The sequence below is a fragment of the Xyrauchen texanus genome, chromosome 23 (assembly GCF_025860055.1).
Source record: "Xyrauchen texanus isolate HMW12.3.18 chromosome 23, RBS_HiC_50CHRs, whole genome shotgun sequence".
Lineage (NCBI taxonomy): Eukaryota > Metazoa > Chordata > Actinopteri > Cypriniformes > Catostomidae > Xyrauchen > Xyrauchen texanus.
This window is the reverse complement of record NC_068298.1, coordinates 34,886,758-34,902,470: the sequence shown is the minus strand read 5'-3', so window position 1 is coordinate 34,902,470 and position 15,713 is coordinate 34,886,758. Positions and strand designations below refer to the sequence as shown.

The following is a 15,713-nucleotide window of genomic DNA, read 5'->3' as shown; positions in this document are numbered from 1 at the left end:
ACTCCAGTGGTTTAATCCATGTCTTCAGAAGCGATATGATAGGTTTGGGTGAAAAAGTCCTTTTTTACTCTAAATCTCCACTTTCACTGTTATATCTGAAAGTCACATGATGTACGTGTTTAGTTTCACTTTCACATCTGAAAGTTAAAGTGGATATTTAGAGTAAAAAATAGACTTGGATTTTGTTCTGTTTTATACCACCGCTTCTGAAGGTATGGATTTTAAAACTGGAGTATGGATTACTTTTATGCTGCCTTTATGCGATATTTGGAGCTACAAAGGTCTGATCACCATTCATTTGCATTGTATGGAACTACAGTGCTGAAATATTCTTCTAAAAGTCTTCATTTGTGTTCTGCTGAAGAAATCCATACACATCTGGGATGGCATGAGGATGAGTAAATGATGAGAGAACTTTTATTTTTGGGTGAACTATCCCTTTAATCGGACATAATAAAACATAACATGAATCCTGAATGTTTTGAAGGTTCTCACTTGTAGGTGATGAACTTGGTCTCTTTCAGGAGTGTTCTGAATTCTGCTTTGGCTGTGATGTACTTGTCTTTGATGTAGTCATCAAACTCCCTCTGTCTTTTCTACATTGGTGGTAAACAAGTGAAGAGCAGGAACATAGACTTAATAAAGTTTTAACGTAGACGTAAATCTTGTACAAATGCATTACAACACAAATTAAAAAACTGGTCAAGAGACAAAGATGGGCCCTACTCTCTCACTGCTAGAAAACTTGATGCATCTGGGATCCTCTTTAATGAGCTTCTTCACTTCCTTCCACGATGACATCAATGTGATCTGATGTAGAGAAAGAAGTGTGAGTGTATTGAGTAGACTGAATACAACACAGACAGACAACAGATATTTTTAGACATTTGGCCCTAGTAATTGTATAAAGGCACTGTGTACCGAGGTTGTCTCGTCTAAAATTTGGCGAAAATGCTCTTTTTTCTTCCTGGCGAGAGCCTCGATATGCTCATTGAAGAGTCTCTCTTTCTCTTCTCTCTCCAGGAGAGAGGTTGACTCCCAGCGGTGGTCCTTCCTCAGTGTCCGCCGTGTCTCCGACCACGTGGCATCGGGCAACTTTACCTGTCGCATTCAGAAGACAATCAATTCTTCAATATTCAAATGTTTCATTGATTACATTTGGGTTTATATGGGTTAAAGATATTTAGTCTTTCTGCATCTCGTACCATATCCGACACGAGTGCTTTAAAATGCTGGACGGCCTCCTCTCTCTTGTGCTGTTCTCTCTCACGGTCGATCTCTTTAGTCTGTTCAGAGCGAAATCTTTGCACCGTCCGCTCTCTCTCCCTCAGACTGGCCTCTATCCGAGCCTGTTTCTCCAGTTCCTTCTCTTTCTCGGAGTCTGGGTTCTGGAAGGATATCAAGTTCAAAGGTCAGGCCCACCAGAACATTACATGAAGAGTGTTATCGAAGTGGTATTAGGGAGGCCAGGACTTTTGTACTGGACTTCTGCATGCCCTCGCTTCAATTATCTTGATTACCTAATCTAAATAACAAATAATGCATTGAAGTGAGGATAAATATATGGCAGTAAATCATCAATGATGAAAGATTTAGATCTTTCATCATTTAAAGAGCAGATCCCATGCAAGTGTGTTTATTTCACTTCTAGAGGCTGCAGTTTTTATGTAGAATGAAGCTGTTCTAAATGTAGAATCTCCAGCTACGGCCACAGAGGAAAAGTGAGGAATAATAATAAAAAAACTTATATAGGCAACAATCAGCATAGATTTTTGCCAATAACCGATAGTTCCAAAAATCTATTATCGCACCAATTAATAGGTAAAACTGATATATTGCTCTACCACTATAATGTAGTGACTGAGCAAAGAGGAAAATGTTTTTGGATCAACATCCTTTGTTTATCTTGGAATATTCTTATAAAGGAAAGTATTTATCTTCAAAAGCCCTGCATTTTCATGCATTTCTTTTTTTGATTGATTTTGAAAACACAAAGCACAATGAAGCAAAGTAGCAACTTCTTCAACCTTGGCTAGACGCTCTACGTAGCTCTTGAAGAGTTCTTCACGCGCTGCAGAGGTTTCTACGGCTTTGTAGCGAGGGTCAGTCTCCATCTTCTCCTTGACTTTGCTCCAGCGCTGCTGACCATCCACATGATAATCTGAGAGCAGCTCAAAGAAGTCCTGCTTTACCTGAAAGAAAAACAGAGCAACATTAGCTTATGGGGTGCTGGAGTATAGTGGTTAAAGATGTAGGCTGGGAACCAACAACCATTGTGCCTTTGCCCCTTTAAGTACTCCGAGTCACTTTGAGACAAAAGTGTCTGCTAAATGACAACTTATTACATACTATACATTATAAATACACAGGTCTCTGGAATACTTGAATCCGATTGGTCAATGGCGCCACCTAGCGGACTGATATTTCCCAGTAACAACCGCACATCCATATATCAGGCCACTCATCTGTTGAAATTGCGAGTCACCTTTCCTGCTTCTCAATCACTGTGCAATCTCTATAAGAAAGCTAATAAAATAATTTCAACTCAAATCAATGTTTCATGTGCATTTATTTGCCAAGTAGTCTGTACTAACATGCATAATGAGCAGTCAGACATTCATTAATTACAATAAAAATCAACAGAGCTCCGATACAAACCGCAGATGGATTTCAGCTGTTCAGCGATTTATTTCTTGTCACATAATACCATATAATGTATTTATTATTTGGTCTGCAGTCACGTACAAAACATGATAATGTAATGCCAATGTAATTTATTCGCAATAAATATATGCCAGTTGTTATCACAAAATAAACCCCTTCAGGCTAATAAAAGAACTCTCCACCTCGCGTCGGTGTCCTGATCACCCTGTCAGTATTTATTCTGCGATAACAACCGGCTAACTGTACATTATCCCTTACTAATATTATCTACATATTATAGAGTTGGGTCAGTGTGACAATGATTCAGCAATTCTGGACTTTAGTCTAGATTTTAACTGAAGTCCAAAGCCAATGTTTAATCAGTCGGTGTTGCCTGTGGCCACTGCAAAAGCTACTCAAACACCACCTGATATTTATTAATATAGTTTGATAATCATGGAATTAGACGGGCATTCTCTGTTGAACCCCACCTGGTGAACGCCCCCTTCTAACCTATGGCCCCCCCACAAAGGTGACATTTCACTGGCATTAATGTTTGATGGCTGACCTTCAGCTGCCAAAGGCAATCAGCCCAGACTCTCAGCACTTAACCCTAGCCAGCGAGATACTTAATGTGTGGACCAAATGACAGGACAGATTACAAATCATGAATAACTAACACAAAGACAACTTCTCACTCGCTCTCTCACAGTCTAGGTCTGTTTAGGTCTACGTCTGTGTAAATATGAAGTGGAATTCATGAAACCAAATCTTTGACGTATCTGCATCAGGTGTTTCTAGTTTATCAGCCTTGATGTCAGTTACATAACGAAAAGAGCCCTTTCTAAAATCGACTCATGAGATACAGTGGAAAAATAGATGTAGATGTTGTGTGTTAATTTAGGTAATGTAATTGAAAATAAAATGTACAATCTCGGATACTATATTGTGTGAAATCATACAGTTGAAGTCAGAAGTTTACATAGTACACTTAGGTTGAAGTCATTAAAACTAATTTTTTAACCACTCTACAGATTTAATATTAGCAAACTATAGTTTTGGCAAGTCGTTTAGGACATCTACTTTGTAAATTACACAAGTCATTTTTCCAACAATTGTTTACAGACAGATTGTTTCACTTTTAATCTGGTTCATCATTGGGAGCCATTTCCAAATGCCTTAAGGTACCATGTTCATCAGTACAAACAACATGGGGGTGGCGGCATCATGTAGTGGAGGTGCTTTGCTGCAGGAGGGACTGGTGCACTTCACAAAATAGAACACAAAAAAGGAAGAAAAATGATGTGGATATATTGAAGCAACATCTCAAGACAACAGCCAGGAAGTTAAAGCTTGATCATAAATGGGTCTTCCAAATGGACAATGACCTCCAAACATATACCTCCAAAATTGTGGCAAAATGGCTTAAGGACAACAAAGTCAAGGTAATGGAGTGGCCATCACAAAACCCTGATCTCAATCTGACAGAAAATTTGTGGGCAGAACTGAAAAAGCATGTGTGAGCAAGGAGGCCAACAAACCTGACTCAGTTACACCAGTATGGAGGAATGGGCCAAAATTCCAGCAACTTATTGTGAGAAGCTTGTGTAAGGCTACCCAAAACATACAACAAAAGTACAAACAATTTAAAGGCAATGCTACCAAATACTAACAACGTGTATGTAAACTTCTGACCCACTGGGAATGTGATGAAAGAAATAAAAACTGAAATAAATCATCTACTACTATTACTCCATTTACATTCTTAAAATAAAGTAGTGATCCACACCTATCTGACATTTTATCCATGATTAAAATATCAGGAATTATGAAAAACCGAGTTAAATGTATTTGGCTATGGTGTTTGTAAACTTCTGACTTAAACTCTATATATGAAAACTAACATATAATATATATATATATATATATATATATATATATATATATATATATATATATATATATTTATATACTGGTGGCCAAAAGTTTGGAATAATGTACAGATTTTTCTGTTTCAATAGGAAATTGATACTTTAATTCACCAAACTGGCATTCAATTTATCACAAAGTATAGTCAGGACATTACTGATGTAAAAAACAGCACCATCACTATTTGACAAAAAGTCATTTGTGATCAAATCTAGACAGGCCATTTCCAGCAGCCATCATTCCAAAACATTATCTTCGAGTACTCATGCTAAATTGATACTAGAAAATAACTTGCCATTATATCAAACACAACTGAAAGCTATTTGGTTCATGAAAAGCTTAACATTGTCTGTGTTCGTTTTTGAGTTGCCACAGTATGCAAAAGACTGGCATGTTTTAAGCTCAATATTAGGTAAAAAATGGCAAAAAAAAGTTTTGAGGAATGAAGGCTGTACAATGCTTGAAATTGCAAAAAAAAAAAAAAAGTGTACACTAGAGTCTCCAAAGACAAACGATAACTGGCTCTAATAAGGACAGAAAGAGATGTGGAAGTCCAGATGTAAACTAAACAAGAGGATAAGTACATCAGAGTCTCTAGTTTGAGAAACAGATGCCTCACACAAAGAAAAAGCCACTTTTGAAACAGAAAAACAAAAATAAAAGGTTAGAGTGATGCAAATAAACACAGATATTGGACAACAGATAATTGGAAAAGAGTGTTATGGATTTTAACCCCATTGAGCTTTTGTGGGATCAGCTAGACTGTAAGGTGTGTGTAAAGTATCTGTAAAGCTGTCATTGCTGCACGTGGAGGATTTTTTTGATGAGACATTTTTGTAATAGTTTAAGTTCTGAACATCGTCTTCAAATTGTAATAGTAATTTTTTCACATTATTAATGTCCTGATTATACATTGTGATCAGTTGAATGCCACTTTGGTGAATAAAAGCTCCAATTTCTTTCCATAAGAGCAAAATCTGTACATTATTCCAAACATTTGGCCACTGGTGTGCGTATATATATATATATATATGAGGATTCCCCAATCTTAATTTTCTGAATATCTTTACTTTTCTGATGCATTATGCTTACATGTTGTCAAAACTCTGGCGAACAAAACTTAACTAGCCAATGGCGATTAATTCTCCAACATGTCCATAGAGGGTTAATAATGTAGCTGTTGTACATTCACTTGGGTTTGGAAGTTCTGGTTTGCTTCCAAACATGGTTCCTCACCTTTTCTCCTCGGTTCTTTGAGTTCTCTTTCTCCTTCCTGAGGGCTGTCATGAATTCAATAAAAATGAATTCCCTGTCTTTCATCTTCTCAACGGCCTTAAAGCGTGAATCCTTAGCGTGTCTAGCAGCAAACTCACTGAAAGTTGTTCTGTGAGGGGAAATAAGGGGTTGATGTCACACTCAAAAAAATAAATGGTTGGATTTACTTAAAAGTGTCAAGTGTATCCACACATCAGTGTTGAATAGTTCCAACAAGGCATGGTTCAGTTGTATAAACTAAAGAAATGTAAGTAAATAGGACAAAAGCTTTGAGTAAATGCAAACCATTTGGATTTGTTAGTCTTGTATTATATTATCATGTTCGTTTTAATTGATTATATATGTTGAATTTACATAAGCTCAGTTTATTCTTTCAGCAAACATTTAGCTAACAACAGTTTGTGTTGACAAGGTAAATGTATTGGCATGGATCTCAATAAAGTAGATTCTTACCACTCTGCTGTGAATGGCAAAACAATTGATAATTGGACAAAACAAAAGTGTTTAGGATTTGTCCTCCTGAAACTATGCTTCAACTCCACTTTCACCACTGTTAGGCCAGTTGTGATTATTAAATAATCGTCTGATCGCGGTTATTTGAGATAACCGCGATTATTGTGCACTTCAAATTCCAATCACATTTGAATGGCCAAATAAGGGAATTGTAAGCATATATTTAAATGCCATGAATAGTGTGTCATTCTGTAGAACACCGAGCATCACTGGGCTGCACCCCAGACGTCATCCAGAGCAGCTCCTGTTCGGAAGAGCACACAAATCGCTTATCAAACGATCTGATGCTCACATCGTCAGCAGAGACTTGCACCAAACTCCCGCGGAATAAAAATTAACAAACATAAACTTTGATAGTAAACGTGAAGTGCTCCAATTTCACTTTGAACGATCGCGTAATAGCAAATGTTCCTGGCCATAGTAGGTTCATTCACGCAGTGACACAGAAGAGGAGATGCACTCTTACTCTATTTCTGTGGAGTGATCAAATGATGAAACAAAATCTCAAAGGTTTTGCTTCATGAGAAACAAGGAACAATGTAATCTGAACAATGGAGGATTCAGAAAAACTGACGATAGTTTGAGTTCATTTTTGTAGAACAGATAACCTTACCAGGTTTACAATTAATATAGAAGACTTTTTTATAGAAAAGTGGAATATAGAATATAATATTGACTGGTACACAAAAGGAGATAATTTTTCTAGTTTGAATATGTATAATCATGAATGTGTTTTTAAAGCTGCAGTGAAGGGGAAGATTTTCAGTATAAATTTCGATCTGTTCAACAAAGTATTCCACAAAAGTCTGAAAGTCATATACTGTAGGTTTGGAACAACATGAGGGTGACTGTTCCTTTAAGGTAAATTGAATCATCAGGTCTAAGTCTAGGCATTCACCTGACACCCAGCTTGGCGTCATCCATCATTTTCCTGAAGTCATCTTTGACCTGCATGATTTTATTCTTTTTCTCTTTCCTCTCCTCCTCAGCGCGAGTCTTCACATACTGATCGAACACCTGTAGAGGGGATAGCAGGCACATAAGAACATAAGACATTGCCATGAGAGTGAGAAATGACAAGAGAATTATCACTTTTGGGTGAACTTTACCTTTAAGCCATGCTTAAAAAGGCATGAAATGTCATTGCAATTACTTGTGGAGTCTTTTTTTTTAATGAATGCCACTAGGTTTGACATTTTTATTGATATCGACTGCAATGATATTCAACATTTTATAAGTGTGACTAATGTGTCCAAATCCATTTTTGAGTCCACTGTTATATTGCCACATGTATTTTTTGTGTGCTTATTAGAGCACTGACTAGTAATAGTTTAGCAACATGCATTATCACTGCATCCTCACAGTCACTTTTGAGGTTCCATTTCAGTTAGGATGCTGCCTTAGGGGCCGTTCAAACCAAATGTTTTTTGCAACCATTCGTGCTGTTTTTCAATAGTTTTGTTAATGTAAACGACAAGAACACGTTTGACTGTTGCACCAGTTCTCTTCTGATGTTTTTAGCATCTTATTTGGTGCAGAGTTTTTTCAGACAATGTCACAATGTCCAGACACCTGTGTTCGTGGCACTGCACCTAGTTTATTCAAGTGCAAGGAGACATTACAGTTTAGCTGCCTATTAAGATAGTAGACAGCAAGGCAGCTCACTAGGATTTGGAACAGATCCGTTGTCATTCAAAGGACACTAAAAATGTGTGTACCTGTTTCCTCTCTTTGGGATTGAGCAGCAGATAACGTGGATCAAATACAATCTTATGAAGCTCCTTCTCCCAGGTAGAGAATGCAGAGACCTGGTAAAAAGACAAGACAGACAGAAAGATGAGAACAATTCATGGAGCCATTTCACCCCCCCTCATAATTAGCGCCATTAAAACGAGGAGAGCGTTCAACAGGTGAGCCCCTCTGAGTGTGTCCCTCTCCTGCAGCGCTGGAGTCAGGGTGTGTGAGCCCAGTGCTTTTCATCCTCCATCCCGCCACCCCTAATGAATGTTACACACTCGACAGGTGGTCCTCAGCTTCCTTCTCTCTGCCTCCAACCCTTTCTTTTCCCATCACACTAATTGGCAAAACGAGAGAAGTGTAATTAGACGGAAGGGTGAACCCCGGCTCTTTTGGAACAATGGCTGTATCTGGTGGCGTACGATGCCTCTCAGACTCGCAGAGGCCCGAGAATGAGGATAAGGAGGGGCTAATGGGTCTTTCCTTGATGTAGAGACCCTTTGACTGCAAATCTGCTTTTCATCTTTGGCATAGGATGACGATGCAAAGGGCAAATACTTCTCTTCTACAGACTTGAAGGGATCTCCATCACATAAGTGACATATGCGTTTATCCATATTTTATAGTAGAAACATCAAATCTGTTGACAAGAGGGGGGAGAGGGGGCGACTCCACTGATCAGTGCCTCTCTGATCACCTAAAATGTCAGGTGAGTATTTTAATTAGGACCGAGGCTTTAAAAAAAAAAAAGGTTGATTTAACCTTTCAGACCTGAAAGAAATTAATAAACCACACTGCGGGAATCATGACCAGCCAAATCAGGTAGATGTGGCTGTTTGGTTACTAAAGATTTGGCCTCACAAATAGTAATCAGTGTTATTTTGTGAAGTATATCAGGATAAACTATATTTACCTTTACTGAAGGAAATACCCATGCTTGCAAGGCAGCGAAACTAGTTTAGGTTTTAGGTTTTGATACCACAATGATTTTAGATTAGATTTTGTTGGTTAGATTTTTTTATATCCTGCCTGCCCAGTAGGGGTTTTATTTGTTTTAATAAGTGGAGATTTTCAAACTTGAATCTTAGATTTCTTAAAAATGCATAACGTTTATAAAAACCAAAAAACAGATCACACGCCATAGGCTAAAATTATTGACATGGAGTATGGAGTTATGAAAAGGATAGAGCACCTCAAAATGAAAATGAACCTTTCTTTCCTCCATGAAACACAAAAGTGTTGTTAAAGGAATGTTTCAGGTCCACAAAAATTACTTTCAACTCGTCCCTCATTTTCTTTAAAAGAGCAGAAATCTGTTTTACAGTGAGGCACTTACAATGGAAGTCAATGGGGAGTTATTGACTTCCATTGTAAGTTTAAAGGGATAGTTCACCCAAAATGAAAATTCTTTTATCATTTACTCACCTTCATGACACCTCAGATGTGTTTGAGTTTCTTTCTTCTGCAGAACACAAATTAAGATTTTTAGAAGAATATATCAGCTCTATAGTTCCATACAATGCAAGTGAATGGGTTCCAATTTTAAGCCACATAAATGGAGCATACAAGTAATACATAAGACTCCAGTGGATAAATCCATGTGTTCACACATGATATGGATAGGTGTGGGTGAGAAATTATTATAATATATTTTAATTTTAAGTCATTTCTTTTACCATAAAATATCCTGCCTGCCCAGTAGTGGGCAATATGCACAATTAATGTGAATCACCAAAAACAGAAGAAGAATGTGGAAGTGGAGATTGACTGAGCAGGGAGGAGAATTTATAATAATAATAATAATAATAATAATAATAATAAAAAAGGATTTAAATATTGATCTGTTTCTCACCCACACCTATCTTCTGAAGACATGGATTAAACCACAAGTGTTGTCTGGAGTAATTTATGTTGCCCTTATGTGGATTTTGGAGCTTAAAAATGTTGCCACCCATTCACTTGCATTGTATTCGTTTCTGTTCAGCAGATGAAATGATGAGAGAATTCTAATTTTTGGGTGAACTATTCCTTTAAAAGGCAGAAATGTGAAGCTTTTAATTTGATAAAAGCACTTACATTAATTCCTCTGTTAAAACATGTGTATTATTTGAGCTGTAAAGTTGTTGAAATTGTTGTTTTTGGATTATTTTTGGGTTTTAGGATTTTCAGCATTACGTTGTAATGCAAACAAAGTAGTAAAATGGCTAAAACGTCACACAGAAATGGTTAGTAGGTGATTTTATCACACTAAAATAGTGTTTCACATGTATATTGTTTCTGTCTTGCGTTTATACCCTTGAAACAGACTCACTGTGAACCAGATTGTTGCTTTTTTAGAGAAATGGAGGGACGAGTCCAAATAAATTTTTGTGGTAATCAACTCCTATCGATTGAGTTTAACTGGTATTGAACCCAAAGTATTCCTTTAACCTCAGTCACCTTTCACTTACAATGCATCTTCTCTCCATAGGAAAAAAAAAAGTCATGGGTTTGGAACAGCATGAGAGAGAATAAATGACAGAATTATTATTTATGGCTTAACTATATCCTTTTAAGTGGTTTCTGAATTAATTGCAAACCTTTATGGGGGGTTTAAAAAGGAATATCATGTCTTGCAATCACTGTAAAGAAAACAAATCTTTTAAATAATCTTCCGCTTGTATCATTTAGCACTGATGGAAGCAGCATTGTCATTGCATTGGACTGATGTGTGTACATGTGATACGATTTACCCCTCGCTCAAGCAGCATGTCTTTAAACTGACTCATGCGAGCCTCTTGAGGAACCACGGCTCTCTCTCTCGCTGCCTTCAGCTCTGCCTCCATTGCTGCGTCCTTCTCAGAGTCGATCTCCTTCTTCTCCTCTTTCCTAAAACACACAAACCATAACAAACCCTCCGATCAGACAGAGTTATGGAGTCACGTGACTTCAGTGCCAGCAGATTATAAACATGAAATAAAACTTTTACAACAAAACAATGCCTCTCAATGCACTCTTTTACTGCAATGGCACACTGTGATGATTTTTTTTTTTTAACTGTTCAAATGTTAATTTATTCAGGTACCCAATACTGTAAAGACTGTGGAAAATCTTATACAGGACTCTGAATTGTTTGCAAATGTTTTGTACTTTCTAGTGCCGTTTGCATCAGTCTTGTGAAATCTCGTTGGTCCACAATGCGGCTTAACATAGCTGTTTATTAAATGTGTTCCGATTGGCTGTTATTTTTGTTAGTTAACAAAGGAAAGTAGGCATGTCACACCTTGTCATGGTGTTTCTCTCAAGATATTTGTGAGTAAATGTTGACTTATAAAATAACCATTGTTTTCAAACAGCTTTCTGAATATGCCCGTCTTCTGTTGATTGAACAAACAGAATGTTGTTTGTGCAGTGCTGGACGGGTCGCACAAAACAAACGGACACATTTGTAGTGTCAGCGAGACACAGCGTTTACAGTTTTCAATAAAATGAACCAATTATTTTAACATTGGAAACGTTACAGACTTCAGCTTTAATGTCATCTAGCATCTCATATGGCAGAAAGAGAGAATGACATGAATCAGAGAGAAAAGAAAATACAATTTTTTATAAAATCCTCACTTTCTTCTCTTGGCCTTGTTGGGTTCATCTTCAGGTGTCTCTTCAGCACCTGAAGATTCCTGCTCCTCTTTAGCCAGCACTGTGTCCCAGGAAACACAGGAACATGCAACATAAAGGTTTAGACTGTTATTAAGAACGGGTTCATGCTCACAGCTGACAAACAGATTTAAGGTTTAAGACTTAAGATTTAAACAGTTTTTCCACATTAGACTGCAGTGGTGTACATCAGAGACATATTTCGATTTAGATCATTCAGTGATACTGTAGTAGTTAGACCAAAAATCAACCATAAAAAAACATTATTCATTTGCATCAGAATCATTAAACAGTGTGCTGCAATGGAGACTTTGTGCATTCTCTGCATACCAGGGGTGTCAAAACTTTTTATTTTTTAGGCCTAACTTCGTGTTAATCTCTTATTCATGTTATGCAGCCAAGAGCAGTGAGTGGTCCTCTTTCTCTTGTTAATATAGTTTTTTTTTATTAATGTTTCTTTCAAAATGACCACTTATCAATTGAATATGTGATCTAAATGCTTCTGATGAATGACATTTCCACGTTTCCTCTGTTATAAAAGTTAATTCTGGATTAATTTTATTAGCTATTAGAATGCATGCATTGTACATTCACTTTTTATAGGAACCTCAAGGTTTAACAAATAAAGAAATCGGCCAATATAAAGTTATGTTAAGGCAAATCTGGCCTGTAACCTAAAAGAAGTTCTCCAGAGACAGTTTAGCAGAGATGGGACACTGGTATTAAAATGAATAGTGAGAGACTTTGCCTTCACTAACATTCATAAGTGAAAGCAAAGTAAAAAATCTGTAATTTCTCTGAGAGCTCAATTAAAAAAAAAAAAAAAAGAATAAAAAGGCTAATAATGTATGTGACACTGAATCCTGTGTTTCTATGGAGATGACCTTTACCTGGTTTGTGGCTGTTGTCCAGGCCTCTTCTGTGCGGAGGTTCCTGAATCGCTTTATCTACATCAGCCCGTCCCACCAGCTCTTCCGGCCGTTCCCACATGGACAGACGTGTGGTGGGGTTATAATAGAAGACCCGCTCATCGCCCGTCCACACCACACACCTACCATACACACACAAATCAAAATAATTAATCGGCTACATATGCCAACATGATCATCTGTACTTGGACATTTAATTGTATGATAACTTATTAATGAAGGAAGTTTTTAATAATTAAAGCGGTCGAAATTAACATATGTGATTAATTAAATATTATTAATGAAATAGTTCACCCAAAAATGAAAATTCTCACATTAACTCGCTCACCCTCAGGCCATCACAGATGTGTATGACTTTATTCTGCTGAACACAAACAAAGATATTTAGAAGAACGTTTCAACTCTGTAGGTCCATACACTGCAAGTTAATGGTGACCAGAACTTTGAAGCTCCAAAAAGGACATAAAGGCAGCATTAAAGTAATCCATACGACTCAAGTGGTTTAATCCATGTCTTCTGAAGTGATATGATAAGTGTGGATGAGGAACAGTTCAATTTTTAAGTCCTTTTAACAATAAATCACCACTTTCACTTTATTATTTTGTTTTTGGAGACTCACCCACGAAGCAATCACATTGCTTCTGAAGACATGGAGTCATATGGCTTAATTTTCTGCTTTTATGTCCCTTTTGGAGCAACACATTTCTGGCCACCGTTCACTTGCTTTGTATGGACCTACAGAGCTGAAATATTCTTCTAAAAATATTTATTTGTGTTCAGCAGGGTGAGAAAATGTCCTTTTGAAAAAGAGTATTTCCATTTTTGGGTGAACTAAACCTTTAATATGTAAACTTTTTAACATTGTTTGCCATTATAGCAGTTTTATTCCGTTGATTTTGCTTTCAGATTCGAAGCACAAGTGTCTCGCTCTCTGCCGGCCAGTGGCATCTCTAAACATGCTTACATCCATAAAGGGTGGTAAAAGTTGTTATATTACTTAATTATGGCACATTTAAGTTCCATGTTTGCCTATTCAATGTGTTTTGATGCGGCTTGTGATAACAGATATGGATGAGTGAGGGGGGAAAAAAATGCTTTTGATGCTTATTTTTTAGTTTTCTCAGAAAGGAATGCATTAACTCTAAAGAATTGATGCGCTTAATCAGGACAGCCCATACTAGTAAGTTTTCTAGGAACTGAATGTGTTAACTACCAAAACAAAATAATTAACCATGAAAAAAATACCTGCTGATAATACAATATTCTTATTGGCTATACATTTAAATGTAGTTGAACTTATGTGCGTTTTTACATTTGCAGTGTTAAAAATAAATGGGATTGAGCGTGTTGCCTACCACGGCGTGCCGGGGATGGGTGTGGTCGCTATGGGTTTTGCCTTTTTAGCTGCCTTCTGCTCCTCTGTCATATCTTCCTCTTTCAGCTCCTACAAAGTAACACACAGATGATGTCAGAAACTCTCATTTACACCTACAACAATTCAGAAGAGCAGGTGTTTCCCCAACCTCTTTGTGCTCTTTTGGAGGGTCAATATTCGGGCTTCCATCTTCCATGTCCATGATTTCACCATCATTCATGTCCATAATTAAGTCCTTGACCCTCTGACTCTCTTTTTCTGTTTTGGAGTTGCATCAATGAGAGCCTTATCACCAAAAAATCTAATGTTCATGCGACAATTACACTAAGACGTAAGAAAACTGAGAAGAAACTGCAACATTTATTTACAGTTAAATTCACAGTGCAAAATTAGGTATTGACACAGATTTCACGATTCGATTCAATTTCAATTCACAAGCTCTCAATTCGATTTGATCCATATGGGTATATTTCAGTTATAATGTCCACTTTGCTACATATGAAAAAGATCCTCTCCCAGATAATCCTGTTAATTATACTGCGGACATTCTAAACATACACTAATTATATTTGTTTTTATTCCATTATATTAGCTGCCAATTATATTATAGTAGTATATCATTTTGGTCACATTTTAGCTTTTTAAAAATGAACAAATTCATGTAATCCATTAAAAAAATATGATATTAAGTTGCATACATGACATAGTTAACATAACAAGTTAATTATTTGCATAAAAAGTTTTCACAATTTACAAGTATTAACACTGATTTGTTGAACACTGTAGAGACTCGAATTATGTCTTTATTTCATCGTGATATGTGTTATTAGAATTAAATGTTTATTTGTTGTTGTTTTTGATCAATAACTGACGGTAAAGAACAGAAAGGGTTTTAAATGAGACATTATTCAACAAATGGGTCACATGGATCACATCTTTGCACACACTGAACGAGTCATATCAAACTTTTACTCTAAACATCCAGCGAAAGGATCTCACTGCTGAACTAATTCCCCACCATACTATAAAATCACTGGTGAGTAAAATATGAACATTTAACAGACATTGGCAGACATTTTTAGTCGCATAGCATGAAATTTGGATCCAAATGCGAACGATTTCCTCTCATTGTAGTAGAGGGTTGCACATAGAGTAATAAGTTGATCTTGGGATTTAGGAATCAATATTGAGATCATTCAAATGAAGATCGTGACGCATCGGAAAATTCATATTTTTTCCCAGTCCTACTCCATAAACCATAATTTACCATCAACCATAATAAACCATCATGTGAAGACTGAGAGAAGATTTACAGCTATTTCAATATTTTCAATGAATTCATCCTATGTCTTTGTCCCAGTCTCTAACCTGATTCTTTAATCTCCTCAGGTTTGTCCCAGGTTGTCTCCTGTGTGTGCTTATTGTAGTAGTAGGACTTTCCCTCTGGAGTTTTGAACTCAGTCCACTCAGATGTGCAAAAAACACCAGGTAGTCCTGATCGTCCAGATGCCATCATTTGAGGGGGCATCATGGGCACTAAGGGCGGTGCCATGCTAGGCAGCATACCTTTATATAACACACACACAAAATCAGAATCTATTCAAGATGTAAAACATGTTCAGAAAGGGTATTTACATAGATATTCGAAAGTGACAGTTCACCCAAATAATACTTTT

The 15,713-nt window shown here is 36.9% G+C and overlaps 1 protein-coding gene across 3 annotated transcripts in view; it reads right to left on the bottom strand.

Moving 5' to 3' along the window:
• Positions 1 to 15,713, bottom strand: part of LOC127617242 (transcription elongation regulator 1-like) — a 28,851-nt gene that overhangs the window by 1,699 nt on the left and 11,439 nt on the right. For all 3 annotated transcript variants that reach the window (XM_052089181.1, XM_052089183.1, XM_052089182.1), the window contains 14 exons: positions 15,406 to 15,603; positions 14,186 to 14,295; positions 14,018 to 14,106; positions 12,624 to 12,784; positions 11,698 to 11,776; positions 10,830 to 10,965; positions 8,079 to 8,168; positions 7,259 to 7,377; positions 5,809 to 5,956; positions 2,028 to 2,192; positions 1,206 to 1,388; positions 922 to 1,101; positions 727 to 810; positions 496 to 596 (listed from right to left, as the gene is read on the bottom strand). In XM_052089181.1, coding sequence (XP_051945141.1) covers positions 496 to 596; positions 727 to 810; positions 922 to 1,101; positions 1,206 to 1,388; positions 2,028 to 2,192; positions 5,809 to 5,956; positions 7,259 to 7,377; positions 8,079 to 8,168; positions 10,830 to 10,965; positions 11,698 to 11,776; positions 12,624 to 12,784; positions 14,018 to 14,106; positions 14,186 to 14,295; positions 15,406 to 15,603 — 1,843 coding nt within the window. The remainder of the gene's footprint in view (positions 1 to 495; positions 597 to 726; positions 811 to 921; positions 1,102 to 1,205; positions 1,389 to 2,027; positions 2,193 to 5,808; positions 5,957 to 7,258; positions 7,378 to 8,078; positions 8,169 to 10,829; positions 10,966 to 11,697; positions 11,777 to 12,623; positions 12,785 to 14,017; positions 14,107 to 14,185; positions 14,296 to 15,405; positions 15,604 to 15,713) is intronic.